Genomic DNA, 21,250 nt, shown 5'->3' on the forward strand with positions numbered 1-21,250 from the left:
ATTCTCGCAGGGCCATGAGACGTCCAAGCTTTCTAAGTTCAGCAGAGTCAGATCTCTGCGTAACGATCGGGCCTCGGGTTCCGTTTCTGCCAGGCGACCTTGCCCGGCCGGCACAAGACTAAGGCGACATGGAACCAAGACGTTCTTCGGTAGAGTAGAGTTAGCACCGTCTTATGATACCTCCTTTAGAGCTCGTCGTTGGGTTTAACTCGGAAAAGGGCGGGAGGTTGGGTTAAGCTAGTCAACGCTGGACCGAACGAGAGCACAGAAATTCAAGGGTTCTATGAAGTAGACCCAAGCTTTAATAATAAATACTGGGGTATAACATTCATTTTTTCACTTTAGATTGTAGATATAGGGACCTAGATTCTTAACAAATGATTATATACGACACTGGGCTTAGACAACATTTTCGTTAAAAGATGAAAGTGCGTATTATTGCCCCGTTATTTTCTTTTTGATTTAAGAGCTGAGGTTGCTTGTATGGTCAGGTATCCTTTACGCCGGCATGCCTTCCTAGAGTATTGTACTATACTCAAGAGATATTCGGTAGGAAGTTAACCTACGGTGTTACCCTATATACATCAACTGGTGTTTCCCTTAAGCAGGTGAATAGAAGAATGAGGATGGTCAAGCGGGCAACTGTATAGATGACACCACTGACAAGTGTGAGAATAAGCGAGGCCTTATTGAGCAACCCACTAAGCTCGTGCCACCAATGACCTTCTTCTTTCGTCTCGCTGTAAGCTCGTAATATGAAGGCAATCCAGCCATGATCAGCTGTCTCCGGGTCGTGAATGTCATGTGTTCTCCTGATATAGTTCTCATAATCTTGCCAAAAGCTGACCTCCTCAGGCCCCTCTCGAGATATCCGCTCCATCCAGTCGCCATTCCAAACCCATCCGTCCAGGAGGATGCGGGCTGCAGATGGAGTCACTCCCCGAGCTTCTCGCCAGATTTTTGAGAAATCGACCAAAGCTGTTGGGAAATTCCAAGGGTAAAGCTGCTCAGGCTCGAAGCTTCTGTAGTTCTCAATTGTCTCGGCCGATGGTTCCTTGTCCCAATTTCTCAATCCTGTCGGGTTTCTTGCAAGGAAGAGTTGCGCGTCCCGCCCCCACTGTTTCCAATGAGGATTCTCTATGCATCTCCAAAAGTCTGGCTCAAGCTCAAGCCCGTTCAATGGCTTGAGCTTACGAAGAAACATCGATACGAGCCGGGAGTCGGTGTAGTTAGTGGCCAGGAAATGGAGAATAAGGCTGGTTGCCAAGGTAATTGTAGGTAACGCGGCTGAGATAAGACTCGCAACCCTCCAACAAAGTAGCTCCGCTGGGGAAGGAAACTCAAAGTTCCACGCCAGGCAATGTAAACCGCCAAAGCCAAGGGAAGAGAAAGCCATAAGGATAAATAAAAGAGGACTTTCGCCCTTCATGCATACGAGGTCGTTCGGAACTCTAAGTAGCTGATCATTGAGTGTGTCAGCTTCATTGCGCGTCTTGTTGGCGACCAAAGGCGAGAAATGAATGATTGTGCATAGGCCGCTGGTTGGTCTCCCGGGTTCGGGGTAGTACCCCAAGCTGGCAGTGAAAGAGATGTGGCTCGGGAAATGTCTTTTGGTTTCCACCAGTTGACCATATAGCTAAGGACAGCCATAACAGCAAATGATATTGTTGCAATTTCAAGCTGAGTAATCGGAAGATGTAGAATGCCGCGGACAATCACACTCAGAATGAGCCATGAGACCTGAGCAACAGCGATTCCTTTCAAAAACCAATCTGACTTGCTCTTATCTTTGATGTCTTGTTCCTCTAGGACAAGGCGATCGAAAAGATTTCGTTTCTTGTCGCAAATGAACGAATATCGTGCCGTCAGCATGGATGCCGTCAAACAGTACCAATTAGTGTGCCTCTTGCCCTGCCTTTGGTACCTGATTCCACCCATCTGGGCGTAATAAGAGTGTACAACGGTCCATTTCTGAACATTTGTAGGTCGATAATGCCTGACTTCTTCTCGTCGTTGAGGTCCACTAAGTTCTTCGCGTGCTTTCGAAGAAGCTATCGAAGAAGCTAATGGCGAAGCTCTTAACAAGGTGCCATGCCGGTCTTGTTGAACGCTCGTGATATCTGCCGGGTTGGACGGAGAAGTTGCTATGGTTGCAAGCTCAAGATTGTAGGCATAAGGATGATCTTGGGCCTCAGTATCGATTCGTGTTTCAGACGATTTGGCCTTGGAACGGAAGAAGGGAACAAATGTTGAAATCCACGTCGGAGAGGGCTTTTGATTGGGGGTCTGACGCGGAGGCGTGAGTCGAAGTAGATGATATAGCCACTGCGCCCATGGAGGGTACTGGAACTCCCAGGCCCAATTGTATATATATGTAAACGAATCATCTTTACTGATCACTGTCCATTCGGAGAGAAGATGTTTATTGTCAAGTTTCCTTGCTTGTTCGTTCTCATCAAATTCGCGAAGTTCCTCAAGCGCAAGTCGCAGATCGCAAACGCCTTTTGCAAAAATGAACTCCGGGAAAAGGATATTGATAGCCATCCACTTCACTTTCCGTAGCAATACTGGAAACCAATCCTCATCTCGCGCGGGTACGTTGAGGTGAAGCACAGTCCACGTGCAGGCGAAGATTGTGATCACGCAGCTCCAGACAAGTGTAAGCGTGCCGCGGGTTTCTGGGCCCGCGGTCCAGCCAACTAGGGCTGGCGTGGAGGTACTGGCAGCTCCGGTCGCCATGGGCCTTGTTCAAAGGGGGAAGGAAGGGTTGGATAGTTAACGACTGAAGAGTTGGCAGATTTGATAGAATCTGTTGTAGGTTTAAAGTGAAATCGGGAATCGGCTGGTGAGTCTCGCTATCATGTCATCTGGCTCTCGTGGTGGGAGCTGGCTTTATAAATCTCGGCCTGAAGAGACCTGCCGCAGCGATTATGTTTCGTTTGGGAGCCAATCCGAGCTAAGCTTCCATTATGCAAGAAGAATCAAAAACTTCTCTCCCATACACGTAAATAGGTAAGATTTCCCGAATTCTCCACACGACGCTCATGTCGCCCCCTCACTCGGAGTTCAAGAAGTAAAGAGCAACAGTGAACTGCATGTTAGCGTTTGTGTCCGTTAATGATTCCGTAAACCCGTGATGACTGGACTGCTCCATTCTCACCTGCAGGTTCCAAGTAGCGAGACGGGCTGACAGAGGCTAGACCTACGCCTTGCTCGTTGAAGCATGCTTTGCGTACATGTACACAGACGCGCAGAGAGTCGTGCAGGGTCTGGTTTGCCATGTTTGTGGGCACATCCCACCTCGCCCGCTTCGATCAGCATTTGCCCAACACATTGACACATTGGGTACTTCTGCACCTACGATAATAGGGTCGCATATACGCAACGTGTCTCAGGCTATGGTGACTAAAGTGGATGTTTATGATCGTCGTATGCCGATGGAAAAAAGCGTGAGATTACCCGTCGTATTTCTTATACGGTGAAGGGCGACAGAACTCAACTTGGAGAAAAAGGAATTAAGACGGGGTTCGAGCCCAGTGGCAGAGTGATCCCTCGGCTCCCCTCTTGATCATCATGGCCTCACGCATTGTGAATAGGGGAGCACTCTAAAGGGTCGGGCCGACGGGCGACCTTGTCTGGTGGAGACGAGAGCAGGACGACATGGGGCCTGGCCCGAGACATTCTTCGATAGAGTGGAGTCAGCACCGTCTCCTATTTTCTCCGTCGGAGCTTGTTGTTGGGTTGAATTGGTGAGAGGTCGGGAGCTTGGGTCAACGATAGACGGGATGATAGGGCAGACGTTCGCCCTTTAGAAGCTGCAATGTGTAGTGAAACCTATCGCCGAGACTATGGTGATTCTCTATGATTCTCTAATAATATGCGCTTTGGGTCATAAAGTAGGTAAGAATGCGGTATAACACTCACTGTCGATAACCACCATAGTTGATCATTCATAGCTAGCCTTCCTCGGCGAATGCGTTCAAGAACCATTCGCTACATACTCGCTACACCTTGGGGAGATGCGAGAAGTATGCTTTTGAAGCGTGCTTATGGTTTCTTTCTTTCTTTTCTTATCTCAAGTCCAACTCTTTCCCTTTTACTTTCAGAGCTTCAAAGTTCTCAGTAAGCTGCTTGATTTAGGTGTTATTACGTTTTCGCTATTAATATAGCAAGCCGCAACGCCAGCCTCTCTACGTTCAACGACGCAGAATATTATCTAATATTCCTATGGGCTAAGGCATTTAAATTACCAAATGAGAAGAATGAAATGCGACTATCGAAGCAGTCTAAAGTTAATGGAGTTCACAAGGACTTTAAAGACGAAAGACCCACACGTCCACCCAGCCTCCAGCGGAGCCACAAACACCGATCAACACAAAACAAAATCAAAAACATACAACACCAGGTATTCGCTGGTCGTCACCGACCCAACTACTAATCCGGCCCTCATTGGCTTGTCTATGGGAGAGCGGACGGGATCCCGAATTTTCCAATGGGTATGGTCGTATGTGCTGGAATAAGGGCATCGTGATACCCATGCAGGCACGCAGCGCAACGAGCACAACAGCCTTTCGTGGGGAACCTTCGGCAGTAAATCAGGCACGTGAATCAATCTGAGCTTACCCGAAGATTGCCACTTATCCTGCTCCATTGTGAGTATGAGATGCAATACAGCGAGGAGGTTCTAAGTGATTCAGCAGCCCACAGGCACTTTACAACGAACACAACATTCCCGTCATATTTACCAATTGCTGTCAGTATTATCTGAGATTTTCAACATGCTATAAGCCTGCAGATGATTGATAAATGGTAGATTTAGATTGATGTAATGTCAACATGAAGGATCGATGTGCAGGCCCTCTAAGAACCTTTCTAAATGCGTCAAATACGCTGGATACGCTTACTACATAATATCCTTAAGTTCCTTGATTCTGGCATCAAAATCTCAGAGCTATGCTATCTGAGTTTGGTTCTTCCGTCGGAATATTTTGACGTCTAGTACGGAACACATTCGCAAATATTGCCGGGGAGACTTTGGGGAGAAGATTGGTTAGCTCAGGTTGCCAATGTGTTGCCAAGAACATCGAGTGGACGACTCACCGGCACAGCTTGTCCGCAAAGCCACCGCAGTTTTGAATGCAGTCTGCCGTGCTCTGGCAAGCCTCTTGTGCCAAGGCCTGTTGCGAGAAGAAGGCCAGGGCGGTCACGGCGACGGAGATGACATTGAAGCGCATGCTGGGCGAGTTTAATAGATTGTAAGGTGTAATAGACGGATCTTGGTTACTTGACTTGGGAAAAATAGGATCACATGTACTTTGGAAGGTGGGCATCTAATGGCTTATATACCGACCAAATTATGTAAACTTATATCTCCCCACTTTCATACGCGGCTACTCAAATGTCAAAGGGGAATGTGAATGGGGCCTCATCGTCGACTTAATCTAAAGTAAACAGTCAATCAGTACTACTTTAACTCTATTCTGGGCGTATGAATGAGTTGGTTTGAGCTTTGGCATGATTAGAGTTTTTTGCAAACCATGGCTTCCGAGCTGTAATGTATTTCACTGCCCCATCAGTGTCGGAGTCCACGGTCTCGTACCGGAAAGCGAAACCGAGTCTTAGACCTGAGTCGTCCATCTCAGCGGCCGTAGTTAAGTCCCGTGAGGCCCGATGCAGGGTTTCGGTGTCATGCCAAGTGGCCTATTCTCGTTCTCTATGATCATGATTACTATCCATACATGCCATGAGCTACATGGAGTCTTCAGTGAGCTTCCAATTACTAATCATGAGGCTACAGAAGACATTGTGCGGATTATTCATGTCTTTTTTGGAGATTTTCGGCATATGCACAATATGATTGCATTCTCTGACTCTCGGTTGAGTCAACGTATATGTACTGCCAGGAATAAAGACGTTCCTTAAGTTCAGTCATCCTAGAGGCTAGAAGCATAGCAGAGTATCGACTCCTTTTTGGCTTTTGGTTTCGGCAACAGACATCGTTCGAGAGGTCTCGACATTTATTCGGATTCTCTGGAAACTTTCCTCATGCTTGAGTCACATTGGCGAGGCTGTTAATCTCGAGTATTCCCGAGTCCATGTACAGACGTTCGCACATACTCGCAGTGATGATAGTAAGGTAGTGTCTTGATAGATCGAACTATGGCTCAACATAGACCATTCCAACGGTCTAGATCAGAACATGTTCTGTATTGGTGTAGTAATTACGTAGACGTACATTTTGTTATAAAGCTGCCCCAATTTTAGCACTAGATAAAACCCCACAGATCTGAAGTCTATAGTTGAGGAGCTTAGGTGTACCTAATTGATCACGACATGCCGATACGCGATGGCGTAGTTGTACTCCGTTGTTCCCGCTCAGTATTTCCGAACGAAGTTGAAGTAAAGGCCAATCACAGAGGATTGTTTTCAACGCATTTGTGCTTTACATGGGTATCTTTAATCTCACATGGCCGAAGAAGTTGTCGATGGGCGGACGTTCACCTCAAGTAATATTGTGAACTTCATGTTCATCTCTCTGATAACTTTAAAGCGAAAGGCACGTGAAATCTGCAAGTTCTTTTAAGCAGGTAGAGTTGAACTGGTATCATTATGGCAAGTCTTCCTAGCCCTTATGCCTGGCTCAATGCATTGTGATCATCCGGAATTGGAAAACGGTTTGTGCTGTTGTGGATTACCCACCGCTATCGGCTCTGCACCAACATCATGATGCCGGGGAGCTCTCATCACGTCATGCGGGACTAGTCTCCAACTAGATTTAAGTAACCGAAGATTTCCACAAGGTCATCGAGACTCGAGAGCAACGCTTAAGAATACGCTTCCGCAGAAGAGTGTATGACATGCCAGAGCTATCATCTTTCCTCTCGTTTCCAACTTACATCTTTCTTGAAGACCCCAATATTGACTCGAGTCGACCATCTACCATGGCCGCGATTGCAGTAGACCAAACCCCCAAAACCTCTGTTGGGGGGCCAGAACAAGAATCTCAAGTTCATAACGCGTCGGCTTCGCCGCCTTTTGAGGCTTTCGAAGTTCCCGGTCAACAAGACACCGCTAAGTTTGGGCTGCCGTGGTCGGCAAGCTTTCCTCTCGGGCTTAAAGCAAGCCAGGCCCTTGGTCTCTCGGAAAGCATTGATGCCATCCAGGATTTCACCCAATCTGGGAATCTGAGCGGCCTGATCAAAGAACATGGAGGAGCGATTCTTATCCGTGGCCTCCCGATAGAGACGCCCCATGACTATAGCAAAGTCGCCCACGCATTTGGCTTTCGTCCTCATGTAGAGGTTGGACGTCCGCCACTGCGGACCATCCTGGCTCCTAATGTCAAGACAGCAAACGAGGGGTAAGTAGCTAATATGCAAATGACCTCCAATTTTGATCTCTGTGCAAGTACCCGAGAGCAAGGCGCTGTCTTGTCATTCGACTTTCATGAAATTAGTTGGACTGACGTGAAGTAGTCCGCCAGAATTGCCAATTTGGCCTCATAGTGAATATGGTTGGTCAACAATCAACCCATCGTGGCTAACTTTCAGTGCACTCCAAATTCCAGAATCCGGTATGCTCTGAATAATAGCATACCTAGCTAAGTAGTATGCACGTGAACCTTGGTACTAACCATGAGGCAGGCGGCGCCACACCCATCACCTCGGCTATCTACATTGCTCATGAATTGTCACGTCTCAATCCTCAGTTTCTCTCGAATCTTCTGAACAAGGGTGTAAAATACGTCTATCGTTACACAACCAAGCCGCTCGTCTCCAACACTGGGACGAGCGTTCGTGGCGCTTATGGCCAGGAGGTCAGGGACGAAGATGACGAAGCCACGGCCCGGAGCAAGATCGAGGCTGAAGTTCGACGCCACAGCAACCGATTCGAGTGGCACGACGATGGTAGCCTGAGCGTAACGCACATTGTGCCCGGTAAGTTGAGTAGAAATCCTTCCGTGGATCCTAGGTTCGAAGCCTCACCCGGCCACAGACTGACACAATGGCGAAGCCGTTCGCATCCACGATCCTACAGGGACAACTGTATTCTTTGGCAATGTTACCTCCGCCTGGGGTCGTAGTCGCCATCATGGTGCGACACGACTTCCCTTCCGCGGCGATGACGGATCCTACCATCCTCCCCCGACATACGGCGACGGCACACCCATCGATGTTGAGGACTTGGACCTGCTGCTGAAACTCGCGGAAAAGGGTGCCGTAGATATCGAGTGGCAGAAGGGAGATCTGGTACTTCTTGATGTGAGTATCTGCCTATGGAATTTGGGACGCTAGCACGATGTGGCTGACACGAGAGGCGCTTCTCACAGAACTACGCCGTGATGCACTCCCGCAAGCCGTGGAAGGGGCAGCGCCAGGTACTCGCTGCTCTGTGGGACGATGACGGAAGAATCAGGGATTTTCCAGAAGGCTTGGAATTGCTGAAAGGTAGTCCTAGGAACCCTCGGACGGAGTTTGATGATGATGAAGGGCGTTGATTATCGGCCCCTTGAGGTCCTGATTGGTTGAAGGGTGTAGTTTCACGAATATCATCCCCGTGCGTGGATGATCGTAGCCGCGGCGTAACTAGTCAACAATTGGCCAAGCGTACTACCCCGTTCATTTGATATGAAGTGGCAGATCTGGGGCTTCCGCTTGGACGGCATAAAGAGCTTTGCACAACTTCATTGCTAGAAGAAATTGCAACTTGAAAAATTCTTCATTGGAATTAATTACTACTTTGTGTTGAAAACCTAGCTCAGACATTGCTCTAACAACCTAACTCAAGACGCCTCTTGCTCAACCTTAGGACGGGCAAGTAGCCCTCTTAACTCTCTTCGCGCTAGTCTCTTCGAGCTCCGCCAATCCAAACCAGCCACAAGCGGAATCGAAGAGGGCGTCGAAGCCGTTGTAGAACATCCTGCCAGTGTTGATGAAGGGCACGTTGGGTGCCACGGGTGGATCCTCCAGAACGAATCCCGAGGGCTGCATTGTCGCAGGGTTGGGCTTACCCGCACCCTGGGCAGTGACGTTGTAGGTCGCAATCGGGTTCTTTTCGTTGGGAATGTGAACCACCACGACGGTTCCCTTGGCAGCAACCTGAGGATGTGTCTTGATAGCCTTGGAGGTGACATTCTTGAAGTGTGATCTGACGTCTTTATTAACTCGAAGGAACGCCTGGGGAATACCAGTATCGAAAAGGGCCGGGCCATGGTCGTAGGGCGAGTCGTTAACTTTGATTGCCATGTTCACCATGTTCCAGTCGATGGTGGAGTTGGATCCGGATCGGACGTCGAGCTGCGTCTTGCAGAATCCTTCGGTGTTCTCGCTCGTGAGACCGACCTCGACGCCATCTTTGCCCAGAACATAGCCCTGGTGAATCGTACTCTTCACAGGTCGACCGCCGATAGACGCGATGTTGATCAAGGACACCTTATCAGGCAGGGCATCGGGCTGCTCGCTGCTCCATCTACCGAAGCCGACACCCATGTAGTGGATATCCTTGGGGTACATTGTGATGTTAGACTTCTGAGCTTCCGTGCAGGAGCCCTGGGTCTTCCATGCGCGGCAGATACTGGCTTCGGTGACGATCAGGATAGGAACGGAGGCAACGACGTCTTCGCCGATTGTGCGCTCATCTACCATTGCAGGGAAAGTGAGGTTCGCATCGACCCAGTAGCCTTGCCACAGTCTACCGCTCGAAGACAGATATTCGTTTCCGGGCTTGGATTTGTCGAACGGTGTTTTTTCGTCAAAACCGAGAACGCCGGCACCGATCATGACGCCGGTGGAACCGGTGTCCATGCCAGCAGACTTGATGTTCACCGCCTTCCTGTTAAGCGTCTCCAAGTCTTTGGTCATGACCGTGAACGTAAGTGAGGGCGTGGTGTTGATGTCAGGGAACTTGTTGATGAAGGGGATGAAGGCGGTGTTATTTTCCGTGGCCCTGGGGTATACTGGGGGTCCTGACGCGGGGCATGTTGCCGCTGCGGCCAACTCCAACAAGGCCGAGATGGCTAGAGAGGTAGAGAAGTGCATTTTCATGATGAGGTTGATGGAGACGATGAGATTGATGGAGGGAGAACTAGATGCTGATACTGCGAGGCCCACGCCGGTATTTAACGAGATTCGATCTGCGAACCTTCAAGCGTAGTAATCTCTCTCAAAAACCTTGAAATCGCATTTAGATTATGCCCCTCAGCTATGCCGTAGCTGAGGCTCAGCTGAATGTCTGAAAGGCTCGTGGCGCCGAGACATACGAAAACGTGGCATCCGGTTCTATGGGAAATAGCCAGATCTGGATGGAATTCTAATGGGAAATGCGGCAAGAAGCGTGGTCGGGCCACAAGCCATGTGTGGAATGCCGGAACCGGCGATAGTCGGCATGGGGTTGGTCTGGGCCTCCACACCTCCGCAAACTATAATGAGACATGGCATTTGGATCCCCAACCTAAAGCGATGCTAATGTTCAGTGGACAAGAAAAGAAAAGAGGTTTCTCCACGGTCGTCTTTTGTCTTTAGGATGAAAACAGCTGCAATCGTATATTATCCTCTCAAGAGGAAAAACACGTCCCTAGGGCCCTCGTAAATCAGTCGATGCCCTCAATTTAGAGCGAGTCTAGCTTCTTTGCGCACTTTACTCTGCGGACCGGAATTAGACTTCGCTTCGATCGAAAATTCCATAACCCATCAAGGTCCTCTGCCTTCGGCGGAGTTCCACGCCATCGAAAGTCAATGGCAAACCCAGCAACTTTCTTTCGGCATGAACACCAACAACAACCCGTTGGAATTCTTCAGTCTAGCTACTCAAACCTCTTCAGCCATGCGTCTGCCTTGACCCATTCCTCAACAAGATGCTTCTGCCGACCCTCGCCACGCACTTTGAAGCTGACATCAAAAGCCTTTGGCCCAGTCAGGATCGCGTCTTTGAAAGCAGTCTGCATCGAAGTATCCGGCAGCGTATCCCCCGGTACGATGTCAAAGCACCAAAGGAGCTTGGACATGGTCATCAACATGCTGTTCTCAGCCATGCGCTGACCGGCACAAATCCTTCTTCCGGCCCCGAAGCTGTAAGTAGGCCGGCGAGATTGATCTTCATCTGCCGCCTCGGATTTTTGATCGCGACTCTTGACACCCAGTGGATTCTTCATGAATCGCTCCGGTTCGAAAGTGTCCGGATCCTCGAACTCATCCGAATCATGGTTGATGGCCCAGATATTCATGAGAATTGTAGTCTCAGCGGGGATGTTGTAGCCCTTGTAAACGTCGTCGCGAGTTGTTGCGTGAGGAATAGCCATGGGAAACCCTGGTCGCCACCTGAGAGTCTTCAGAGCGAGTTAGATTGTCGACAGGCGTACATAGTCAAAGGAAAGAAATTGCAAGAGAAACTGACCTCTAGGAAACAAGCCTTGATATAAGGCAAATTTTCTGCAGTTAGAAGTTTAGTACGTACACCACTCTCGACAAATACTGCATCGACCTCTGCTTGAGCTCTTTTCTGGATAACCGGATGCGCAGCCATTGCCAATACAAATGTCTCAAAAGCACCGGCAGTTGTGTCCGAGCCTCCTTCCATCAAAAAGCCAGCGATGTACTCCAACTCGAGATCGCTATAGCCTTCTTTTTCGTTATCTCGCAAGAGTCCTGCCACGAAGCTGTCTTCAGCCTTCCCCTGACTGATGCGTACTTTAGCTTCCTCGAACAGGTCGTGATACAATTCGTTCTGCTTCAACTTGAGGTCTGCCGCTCTTAGCTTCCAACCTTGCCAGGGCGTCAGGAAGTCCGGCACGTATCGCAAGAATGGCACTACATCGATGGGGGGGACAGCACCCTGATCCAGCATGCCTGCCCACTCCGCTTGACATTCAAAGAACTTCTTAATCTTGCCCTCATCGCTGAAATCCTTTCCGCGGGTGCCGAAGACGCTTGACATGATGATGGCGCCAAAGTACCGCAAAATATGGTCGTGGTAATGAGCAGGCTTACACAACAGCTCATGCATCATTTGTGATGATTCAGCGTCTTGTATCAGCAAGAGCTTGTCAACCTTTTCGTCCTTCAGGAAGTCCGTGATCGTCTTCCTCTCCTTCCTCCATTTAGGCCCATACCGCAAAAAGACAAGATGGATGTCACCGGGTGGGGGTAGCACGTACTCCACGATAGGCACGTACGGTCGGGACGAGTAGACGGCCCCGCGCTGGTCGAGGAGATCGCGCACGGATTGCCAGGTGTTGAGGACGACGGCTTTGTTGCTGGGTCCGAGTGACAGGCCGACCAGGCCGTGCGATCCGTACGTGCGGCTCCATGATGCGAACTGGATAAATGGTTTCGTCAACGGTATTTGGTGAAGGTTGCCGAGAAATGGTATAGTAGGAGGCCCTGGAGGAAAGTTGATGTTGGGCTTGGAGGTCTGGAGGCGAGGGCGTAGTAGGAAGTACACGAGAAGTGCGCCAGCAACACTTAGTGCAAGTATCGAGATCGCCATTTTGAGAATCAGAGATAACTCAAAGTAAGCCTGGTTCACCGCATATCGAAGAATCGCACACTGTTATATACCCAATTATTGATGACTTGACCGCCGCACTCATCCTGCCCTTTCGCAAATGAGAGCAATCTCATTGGCTCATAGGTGTTGGAATGAGTAACGGCACGCATATGCGTGTAACGCTCTGCTTACGCTGTCCAGCATGGTTCCATCATTTTATTGCTGGAAAATCAAGTCTCAAGCAGCATCGGAGACAAATTGGAGATGATCTACCGCAAAGAACATGGTGCTAAGTATGAGGTAGGAAAGCTGGACTGTTGCCAGTTCGACTATACAATCAAAAATTGCCGAAATTCATACGTTGCTGATGTCAAAGACAATCTTCAACGAAAGGACGTCTACAGGGCCCTGCCAATCTTATCGATCTTGTGGGAATATTTCCTTAGATCTCAACTGTTTCTGATCAATTGGCAATGCTCGAAGTTGCTATACGCGATTGTGATTGCATTGGTAGATAGTTTGAGAGCTGGTGTTATGCAAAACATCGCAACAGATACACTAGCGACGGCGAAAGGTCGAACATGACTAGGTACGCGGCGTATTCACATCATAGCAGGAGTACACACGACATGAAACGAGAATGCCAAGGCTTGGGAATAAATGTCAGACCTGTTGGCATCGGCATTGACACTCGTGCCTTTCCCAAATCCACCTCACCAAAGACAGGAAACCACGAGTAAGGTCAGGTTGCTGAGAAAGCAGTCTCATGTGGACCACGGCGGAGTTTATCGCCCAAAAACTCCGTATGGTCAAACTGATTCCATCTCGCGACTCCATGTGTTCGCAAAACAGTCCTTTCTGAGACTAAGAAGATGGCTGCCCCATAGAAAGAGACTGCAGATAGGCGCGACTCGATCGACACATGAGGGGTTCCAAGGGCAGAATATGCTCCGCTTCACAACCCACCGCACGCCACGCCTACCGCCCTTGACAGTCTGTCAGGTGTACTGTCAGGTCAGAGTAAATGTTGTGTCACCGCGATAACTAACAGGGGTCGCGGCCGGACCCTCAGACTTCTCGGGAGAAGCTAAGGCCCTGGGGTGGTCAGCACCAAGAGCGAGAAGACGGGATGATGTGCGGACACGGATGGGATGAACACTCCCATGTCCGCGTTGCATCATCTGTGCGTCCAGGGGGGAGTCAGGAAGACGTATGGATGCACATGTGAATGCAACATTACGGATGTTTTTTGCTCCTTGCAGCGGGATCTTGTATGCTTAAGGTTTAGCTGAGACAGAAACAACCATAAGCATATCAAATCTCTTTCAAGTTTCTTCAACGTCGGGACGCACCACCACACGGTGGTCAAGACGCGTCGATCGTGTCTCTGGATTCCAAGACATCATTTACCCGTACCCCCTTTCAACTCTTTTCCCGACTCAAGACGTCTGAAGGAGGTGGAAATTCCATCAGACTTATCAAATGAAGACCTTTTGTCGAGCCCGTAAGGGAATAGGCACCAAAGCCGCATGGACAGTTGGCGTCGCTTAGCGCCTCTCGTCCTCAGCAAACAACAAACGCCACTCTTCCGATGTAACCGCTAGCTGTATCATAAGAGGCCGCCGCGTCTCGCAGCCGATTGCGCTAGCTTTCGAGGCCGCCTACCCGCCAGCCGCAGAAAAGAAACTGGCGGGAGCGTTCCTGGGTGATGGGGTAAAAGTCCGTAGCTTTGACCGTGGGAACACTTGGAGCTGTGCCCTTTTCAGTCTAGAGGAGGCGAGTGAACGACAAGGCTCGGACCTCCTCATCACAGCTAGTGCAATCCTCATATCCGCATTGACCTCGAACCTCTCCCTTCCCTACGGCCTACGGGACGAGGGGTGGCTGTCTCTAATACCCTCAGTCTCGCAATTGTCTGCGGGCTGAGAGGGTTCTGATCCTACTTGTTGTGTTTTCACGTCCCTCTCACTTCAGTCATTCGTTCGTGATCAGGGCCTACCTTCGTTTGAGGTGCTTCTTTTTCAATTCTAGCCTTTCTTACACAGCTGCATGACAGGAGCATTTGAGACTTCAAGCGGGCGTTTGCGGACTGTCGCTTGGAGAAACATTCGCATATCAGCATACGACCTTACAACATACTAGTAAATACCTACACAACAAAACAGCAGGACCTGGATAATAATGCACCATGGTTGATCAAGGAATCCACGGGCAGTGGTATAAAATCGCGGGGAAGCTTTTCAACAGGGGCCTAATTGGAGATATCCTCGGCACACCCGGCGCCATCGTTAGTCAAGTATTGTCGTCGCCGGCGACGACAACTCAGGAGAACGTCCAGGCAGAGGGTACACCAGCGGCAGCGGCGACGACACAAGCTGCCGCTGCTCCTGTGGCTGCGACGACAACACCAGCTGCACAACAACCCGCTGCATCACCGGCGGCGACGACGAAGCAGGAGCAGCAACAAGCTGCGACAACACCAGTCGCTCAGGCACCAGCAGCGGCAGCGACGACATCACAGCAGGCAGCTCAGGCATCGTCGACATCAGCCGCACCAGCAAACCCTCCAGCAGCTTCAAGTTCATCTTCAAAGGCTGCAGCTGCTGCTTCGTCAACACCTGCTGCAGCTGCTACGACCGTTCCAGCAGCAGCTGAGAATGCAGCTTCATCACCAGTGTTATCCCAGGCGGTCACATCACAGGCAACAGGAACAAGTGTGACCGGGGTTGGAGCGGGGAGCGCATCAAGTACAAGATCTGGCGTGACCAGTGCTACGCAAACACCGTCGCCGAATTACGAGAATACATCATCATCAAGCAGCCAAGGACCGTTGGTCGCCACTGGAGTCGTGCGTAAGTGTATCCCTGCAGCTTTGCTCCATAGCTTTCCAATGTTGATACTGACTGATACGCAGTGGGCATTGTGGTGCTCATGGGACTCTCCCTCTTGATCTTCTGGTGCTATCGTCGGAGAAGGAGAGCAGCCCGCCATCTTCATGAAGCCGTCGCCCCCGAGAGTCCTAGCAACGAGTACGGTCCGGCCTCGCCTTTCCGCGATCATGTCGACCAAAGTTACACTGAAATGACTGAGAATCGTACGGTCTCCAACGAAGATGATTTTACCATTCAACACCCGGAACCCGGATACCAGCCTCCTTCCCAATCGCCGATGTCACCTCAAACGCAGGACACCCCAAGAACAAACCCATATGCAGCATCTCCCTTCTCATACGCTCAAGCACAACAATACGTTCAATCTCTCGCAGGCACAGGGACTTTTGGCTTCCCTCCGCCGCCTCCAATCCCAGAGCCATCACCTATTCGCATCTTCAGATGGCCAACTCGTTCATCCCGCAGCGGCAACTCAACACCTAGCGTCTTCTCCGGATTCCGCACACCAAAGACGCCCACTCGCGCTCTATCTCGGGCTTCTCGAAGCACCGTGTCATCTATGCTTTGGCACGGCCGCAGAGACGTTGCCCGGAGGACCATCATACGTACTCCCGGATCTCAAAAGTCAGCAAAGTCAGCAAAGTCGCGTACCAACATTTCTTCTCACAGTCCCGAGAGCACGATGCCGGAGGGCCTACATACTCCCATCCTGGATTGGCTTCAGTGGATCCGCGGCCACCAACAAGTCGAGCCCGACCCAGAGATGAACCATCGGAAGAGCTTCGCCAGCACCACAGCGAGCTCGATTTCCGAAACAAGCGTTGCAAGCACAGCCAGTAGCGGTGTCTTCTCGCCCACACTCCTTTCCTACCATCCTCCGGCCAACACGCCGAGTGTCACAACCGATACCATTCAATATCTACCTCTGCCTTTATTTAAGAAAAGAGCCAGTGATAACAATAGCGAGGTCACGGTGGAAGCGTCCGGCACGGTCCGCATCCCGAGTTTCGGATGACGGCACAATACAAAACTTAATGATATCCCATTTTTGGGGCAACAGTCGTCGATTGCATGGCTCAGGTGTTCTGGTTTAGCAATTTCTCTATTTTCATCCAGTAAATATTAAATCTGAACAAACTCAACCTCAATGTGCCCACGTCCCAACTTGCAAATGTGCTTCAACTCGACCAACTCAAAGCTCTGTGCCATCGATGATGACCTCTTGCTCTAAAGCTTTTCTGTTGCGCCCAGGATAAAAGCATGCATAAAAAGCGCACCCTGACACGAAACCAACAATGCCCAGTGAACCATACATCCAAACAAGGTAAGGATCTTGCGAAACAGGCGCAAGCGCAATGCAAATGGCGGCGGCTATGCCAATAGTCAACCAGAAAAGGGCGGACACAACCGAACGAAGACTGAAGTTAAATGACGTTGTCAGCAAGGTAGTCTTATCTAGACCCCTGAATCCAGAAAGGGCACCGGTAAGCTTACTTCTTTGGGGCCTGGGTGAAAGCTAGCTCCAGCCCGGTGACGATGATGAACGCCTCGGAGAACGCCACGAGTATGTAAGCGGGAGCCTGTATCCAAACGTGGATGCTTTTGGGCGGGGAGTTGTAAATGTAATGTTGCAAGACGCTGGCGTAAACCATAGATATGGAGGCGAAGAGAAAGCCTACGAAGATTCTGGTGACTGGATCGAAGTCGATGCGGTATTTGCGGAACATGGGATACACAATCACTAAGAGGGTTTATCAGTATCGATACCGTGAGCACATATCATCGGAAACCATGGAATCAATCACCCACCGTCTAAGAAAGGGATGAAGATGCACAAGGCGATGGGATCCAGATTTTGCAGCAGATCATTTGGAGTCCCGTGCAAGGCCATCTCGCCCGCTTGAGAAATAAGATTATTCCAGATCTGAATCCAGCAAATGAAATAGAGGGGGAAGAACAAGAACATCTGGTAGTCGAATGCACGAATTAGCCTCACGCAAGCAATACTGTGCAGACTCAAACGAAAGATGGAAGATGGGCTTCTGTTGGCTCACCTTGCAGCTCTTCAGGCCTCGCATAACATCCATCACATATCCATCAGTATATCTGGCCTCACTTGAGAATGCGTAGTTGTCATCATGTCCGGACTCTCTCAAAGCCGAGGGGGTCGCGTTGCTAAACCCCTTTTCCTTGATAGCGATGCGAGTCACCTGAAGAGCGTCGATTATGGCAGAACCCTCTGGAGGAACTTTGACATAATTCTTCTGCCCGGAGATGAAAATGCTGGCAGAAATGATGATGGCACTGTGACTGTCAGTGATATCTTCTGTTCGTTGGAAGTTCTGGCTCTTACATAAGTGGAATAAGGTACGCCAGCCAAAACGAATGGTGTGCTTCGACGTTGACAGTGATCAATGGCGACAATGCGCCGATGTTGACAACCCAGTAAAACCTATTTGAGTATTAAGGACCTTGAAATTTTGAGCGAACAGGCGCTGAAAATTGACTTACCACATGAAGAGTCTCTGTACTGTGAGCTCAGGATCAACTAACACTTCTTCGCCCGACTTCAATGTTTTAACAACTGGGTGTGAGTTCTGGTATTGTTCCGCACACATCGGCGTCACGTTGGCCTTGATACCGCCAGTGCCCAGGCCAATCGTAATCATAGCTGCGATCAAACCACCAAATCCCGCGCCGTTAGTGATCGATGCAGGTGTTGAAGTGGCGACGAGGATGATGAGACCGACGATGTACACAGCACAGGCAGCAAGAATCGCCTTGAACTTTCCAAGGTACTGGTCTACGACTCTCGATGTTAGCGGTCTTCGTTTGGAACAAGAATTAGGAAGAGATATCGCAAGCCAAGTCTCAACGTACCTGCGATTATGGCTCCGATCACGGTGGATGCGTAAGCCCAAAACTTGAAGAAGTTACCCAACGCTGTCGCTACCGCTTGACCCCGGCCGAGGGCCCCAGGTAAGTCGGATGAAGGATCATAAGGATTGCTTTAGATTATAAGAATCAGTCAACCCTTGAATCATGCAGCTTTTTAGGTGAATATTGGGTTTTTGTCGTTCTCACTTGATGTAGTTTTGAATTGGACCGCTAAGTCCGAAGTATGTGAACCGCTCTCCAAGCTGAGAACCTCTGTTAGGTCTTTTACGCTCCGAAACCCTGGTATTCAGATACGTACTTCCACAACTAGAATCAACAGGGCGACAGCTGGCAGTTTATCCGGGACTCTTCGTAAACCTTGCCATTGCTGTGCAGGCAGCTTGAGAGGCCCATCGGGTTGCACTTGGGCATCTTCTGGGCTAGTAATGCTGTCCTTTACGTCGGTCATCGTAAGCTTCAGCAACAATGCATACTGGGGAATTTGAAAGAGGTAATAGTGAATGATATTAAAACGGCATGATACAACGAGGTGTCATGTTCTGGAGTCAAATACATGGCCGACAGTCCAATACCGATCTTCGATGCTCCAAGTTTGGTTGGCTATTAGTTCCTTGACTCGATCCGGCGCGGAGGGTAAAGCGGGGTCCCCCGGACACGGACAAGCATCAACAGATATGAAAGATAACGCTGGGCCATTTTCTGGAGTTTTCATTGGTGGCGTTCTCTGGCCTATCATCGCCGACACTTGAGAACAACACCGCCAATGAACTTCAATACCGTGATCGAAATGGGGGCTCCGGCCGTGGTCTCCACCAAGATCGGCCAAGTGAACGCCGCCAATGGAATGTAAAGTCGGCGGCGGATAGGAATGAGAATGAAAGTTAGCCCTCCGGTTCGGAGATAGAGGCCGGAAAGTGAGATAACGGGCGAATCGTTGCTACTGTGCTAGCGTCTTCAATGTTTTTCTCTCGAATTTCACCTGAGTTGGAACATCAAAGTCAAGCCATTTGAGCCAAAATCTGTTTTCTCAAGTCCATTGGAGGGCAAAATCAGACTTCTGGTTAAGGATGACAGTTTCGAGGAGAGTCAAAGACTCGCAGCAAGCACCAGAGCCAGCCGCTGGTCGACTTGAATTTTCTGCTACCGAATACCCTGGAATTGACCCTCAATGGGTTCAACTATGGAATGAACACGGAGGATCGATGGTCAGAGCGGATGAAGTTGAGCTGGAAGACTACCGGAAAGATCCAGCCAAGTACAGTTTTACCTATCCAACTTACAAAGGTTCGGGCCTTCCCAATGCAGAACTCTCGTGAGAGGTGTACTAAACAGCAAACTCCTAGGCCCAAATGTCTTTCACGTGGAAGACCGCAAGGTCCCAGTAACTACACCGATTGGAAAAGTGTCGGTACGGATATACTCTCCCGAGGGCTCCGGGGCATTTCCTGTGCACCTCAACTTCCATGGAGGTAGTAAACATCCAAGTTGTGTTTCGTGGAACTCTGCTCATATTACCACTCACAGGTGGATGGGTGCTGGGCGGCCTTCAGAGCGAGGCTGCATGGTGTCGGCACATTTGCAATAAGTCCAACATCAAAGTCATCGATGTAGACTACCGCATGGGACCAGAGTACAAGTTTCCAACCGCCATCTGCGACTGCTGGGATGCGGTAAAATGGGTCAGTGCTAAGTCGGGTCGGGTCGGGTCGGGTCTTCCATTTTTTAAGCTGACTGACAATGGTACAGGCCATCAAAAACGCGGATGCTCTGAATATCGACCCCAAAAGCGTTTCTTTTGGCGGACTCTCGGCAGGTGGCCAGATGTCAGCGGTGCTTGCTCATCTCGCAAGAGATGAAGCTATAGCAATCAAGTTGCATCTCATGATTGTGCCAGCGACAGACATGAGATACTGTCACAGAAGCATCAAGCAACTTGACAAGTCAAATTGCCCATATGAGAGCGCTCGTTTGTATCAGGATCTGCCTTGGGGGCCTCTCGGCCGAGAACAATGGTTCTTGAAGTACTGGCTTGGAGAAGATGCTGGTGAGGGAAACCGGGACTGTGCTTTTGAAGCTTCCGCTGATTCCATGAATATAGATGAACAAGCACGACTCCTCAACAATTGGATGCTTACACCAGTACTGGCGCCAAACTTTGCTGATTTGCCGCCTGCACATATCATTACTGCAGAGTTTGACTTGGAAAGAGACGAGGGAGAATACTACGGGAAGTTGCTCCGGGATGCAGGGAATGAGGTTTCGATGAAACGGTACACAGGAGTTCCTCATGCATTTGCTCACTATAACCATCCTGAAAGGGGCCTTCCTAAGAGTTTTGACTTCATTGAAGACACGGCTGAGCTACTCAAGGAAGTGCATCATGAGAAGTGATAATCAAGATGCAGGAAATAGAAAAGATTGTTGGAGTTTACATGTATTGTTCTATGAGTTTATTGCATTGGACAAGCGACACCAGAGGCCTGATCTCAAGTAAGCACACGCATTCATACGGTTTCTGCTGCTTTGAATGCTGCTTCGATGTGCCCCTCAAGATGAAAGACGTTGGTAAGCCCTCGCCAAAAAAGAGCGTCGATTCTCAGCAATCCCAGGCGAAGGAACGAAAAGGACATCACTTTCGATCGAAGACTCTTTCGTGTCGACTGCAAATCAGTGATCCAATCGTAAGCTTCTTGATAACTGTGTGAGGAGATGGCCAATGTCATTTGAGTGAAGCAAATTGAGGAAAAGATTAGCTGAGTCCAAGACGGCCAAAAGACATTATCTGTGTCTGAGCTCAAGCTCTTCACGACATCGGATAGGCCACGAGTACAATCTCTCATAGATTGTCTCAGCTCTTTTATCATGCTCGCTCCTTTGTCAGATAAGTTGTGGTCGGTTGTACTTTGGACTAATATTGGGCGAAGTTGAGCCCGCAAGATGATCATACGAACGTATAGCTGGATAAAACGTTGTGAATT

General features: G+C 49.7%; 4 protein-coding genes across 4 annotated transcripts; 1 reads left to right on the plus strand and 3 right to left on the minus strand.

Moving 5' to 3' along the window:
- Positions 1-7,338: 7,338 nt before the first annotated feature.
- On the plus strand, positions 7,339-8,294 carry N0V96_009511 (uncharacterized protein; the record flags this gene model as incomplete). The annotated part of the gene is made up of 3 exons (XM_065758663.1): positions 7,339-7,360; positions 7,644-7,937; positions 8,014-8,294. The coding sequence occupies 3 exons, from the start codon at positions 7,339-7,341 to the stop codon at positions 8,292-8,294; spliced, it is 597 nt and encodes a 198-aa protein (XP_065612728.1).
- Positions 8,295-8,804: 510 nt separating this feature from the next.
- On the minus strand, positions 8,805-10,037 carry N0V96_009512 (uncharacterized protein; the record flags this gene model as incomplete). Its single annotated transcript, XM_053190183.2, has 1 exon — positions 8,805-10,037. One exon carries the CDS (start codon positions 10,035-10,037, stop codon positions 8,805-8,807), a length of 1,233 nt encoding a protein of 410 aa, XP_053052113.1.
- A 764-nt stretch (positions 10,038-10,801) lies between these two features.
- Positions 10,802-12,483, minus strand: N0V96_009513 (uncharacterized protein; the record flags this gene model as incomplete). Its single annotated transcript, XM_053190184.1, has 2 exons — positions 10,802-11,323; positions 11,452-12,483. 2 exons carry the CDS (start codon positions 12,481-12,483, stop codon positions 10,802-10,804), a joined length of 1,554 nt encoding a protein of 517 aa, XP_053052114.1.
- A 4,083-nt stretch (positions 12,484-16,566) lies between these two features.
- Positions 16,567-18,720, minus strand: N0V96_009514 (uncharacterized protein; the record flags this gene model as incomplete). Its single annotated transcript, XM_065758664.1, has 9 exons — positions 16,567-16,792; positions 16,869-17,115; positions 17,184-17,340; positions 17,429-17,678; positions 17,728-17,826; positions 17,886-18,177; positions 18,255-18,382; positions 18,459-18,514; positions 18,571-18,720. The coding sequence occupies 9 exons, from the start codon at positions 18,718-18,720 to the stop codon at positions 16,567-16,569; spliced, it is 1,605 nt and encodes a 534-aa protein (XP_065612729.1).
- Positions 18,721-21,250: the final 2,530 nt, after the last annotated feature.

Source organism: Colletotrichum fioriniae (genome assembly GCF_027942845.1).
Source record: "Colletotrichum fioriniae strain IMI 355084 chromosome Unknown scaffold_12, whole genome shotgun sequence".
Classification (NCBI taxonomy): domain Eukaryota; kingdom Fungi; phylum Ascomycota; class Sordariomycetes; order Glomerellales; family Glomerellaceae; genus Colletotrichum; species Colletotrichum fioriniae.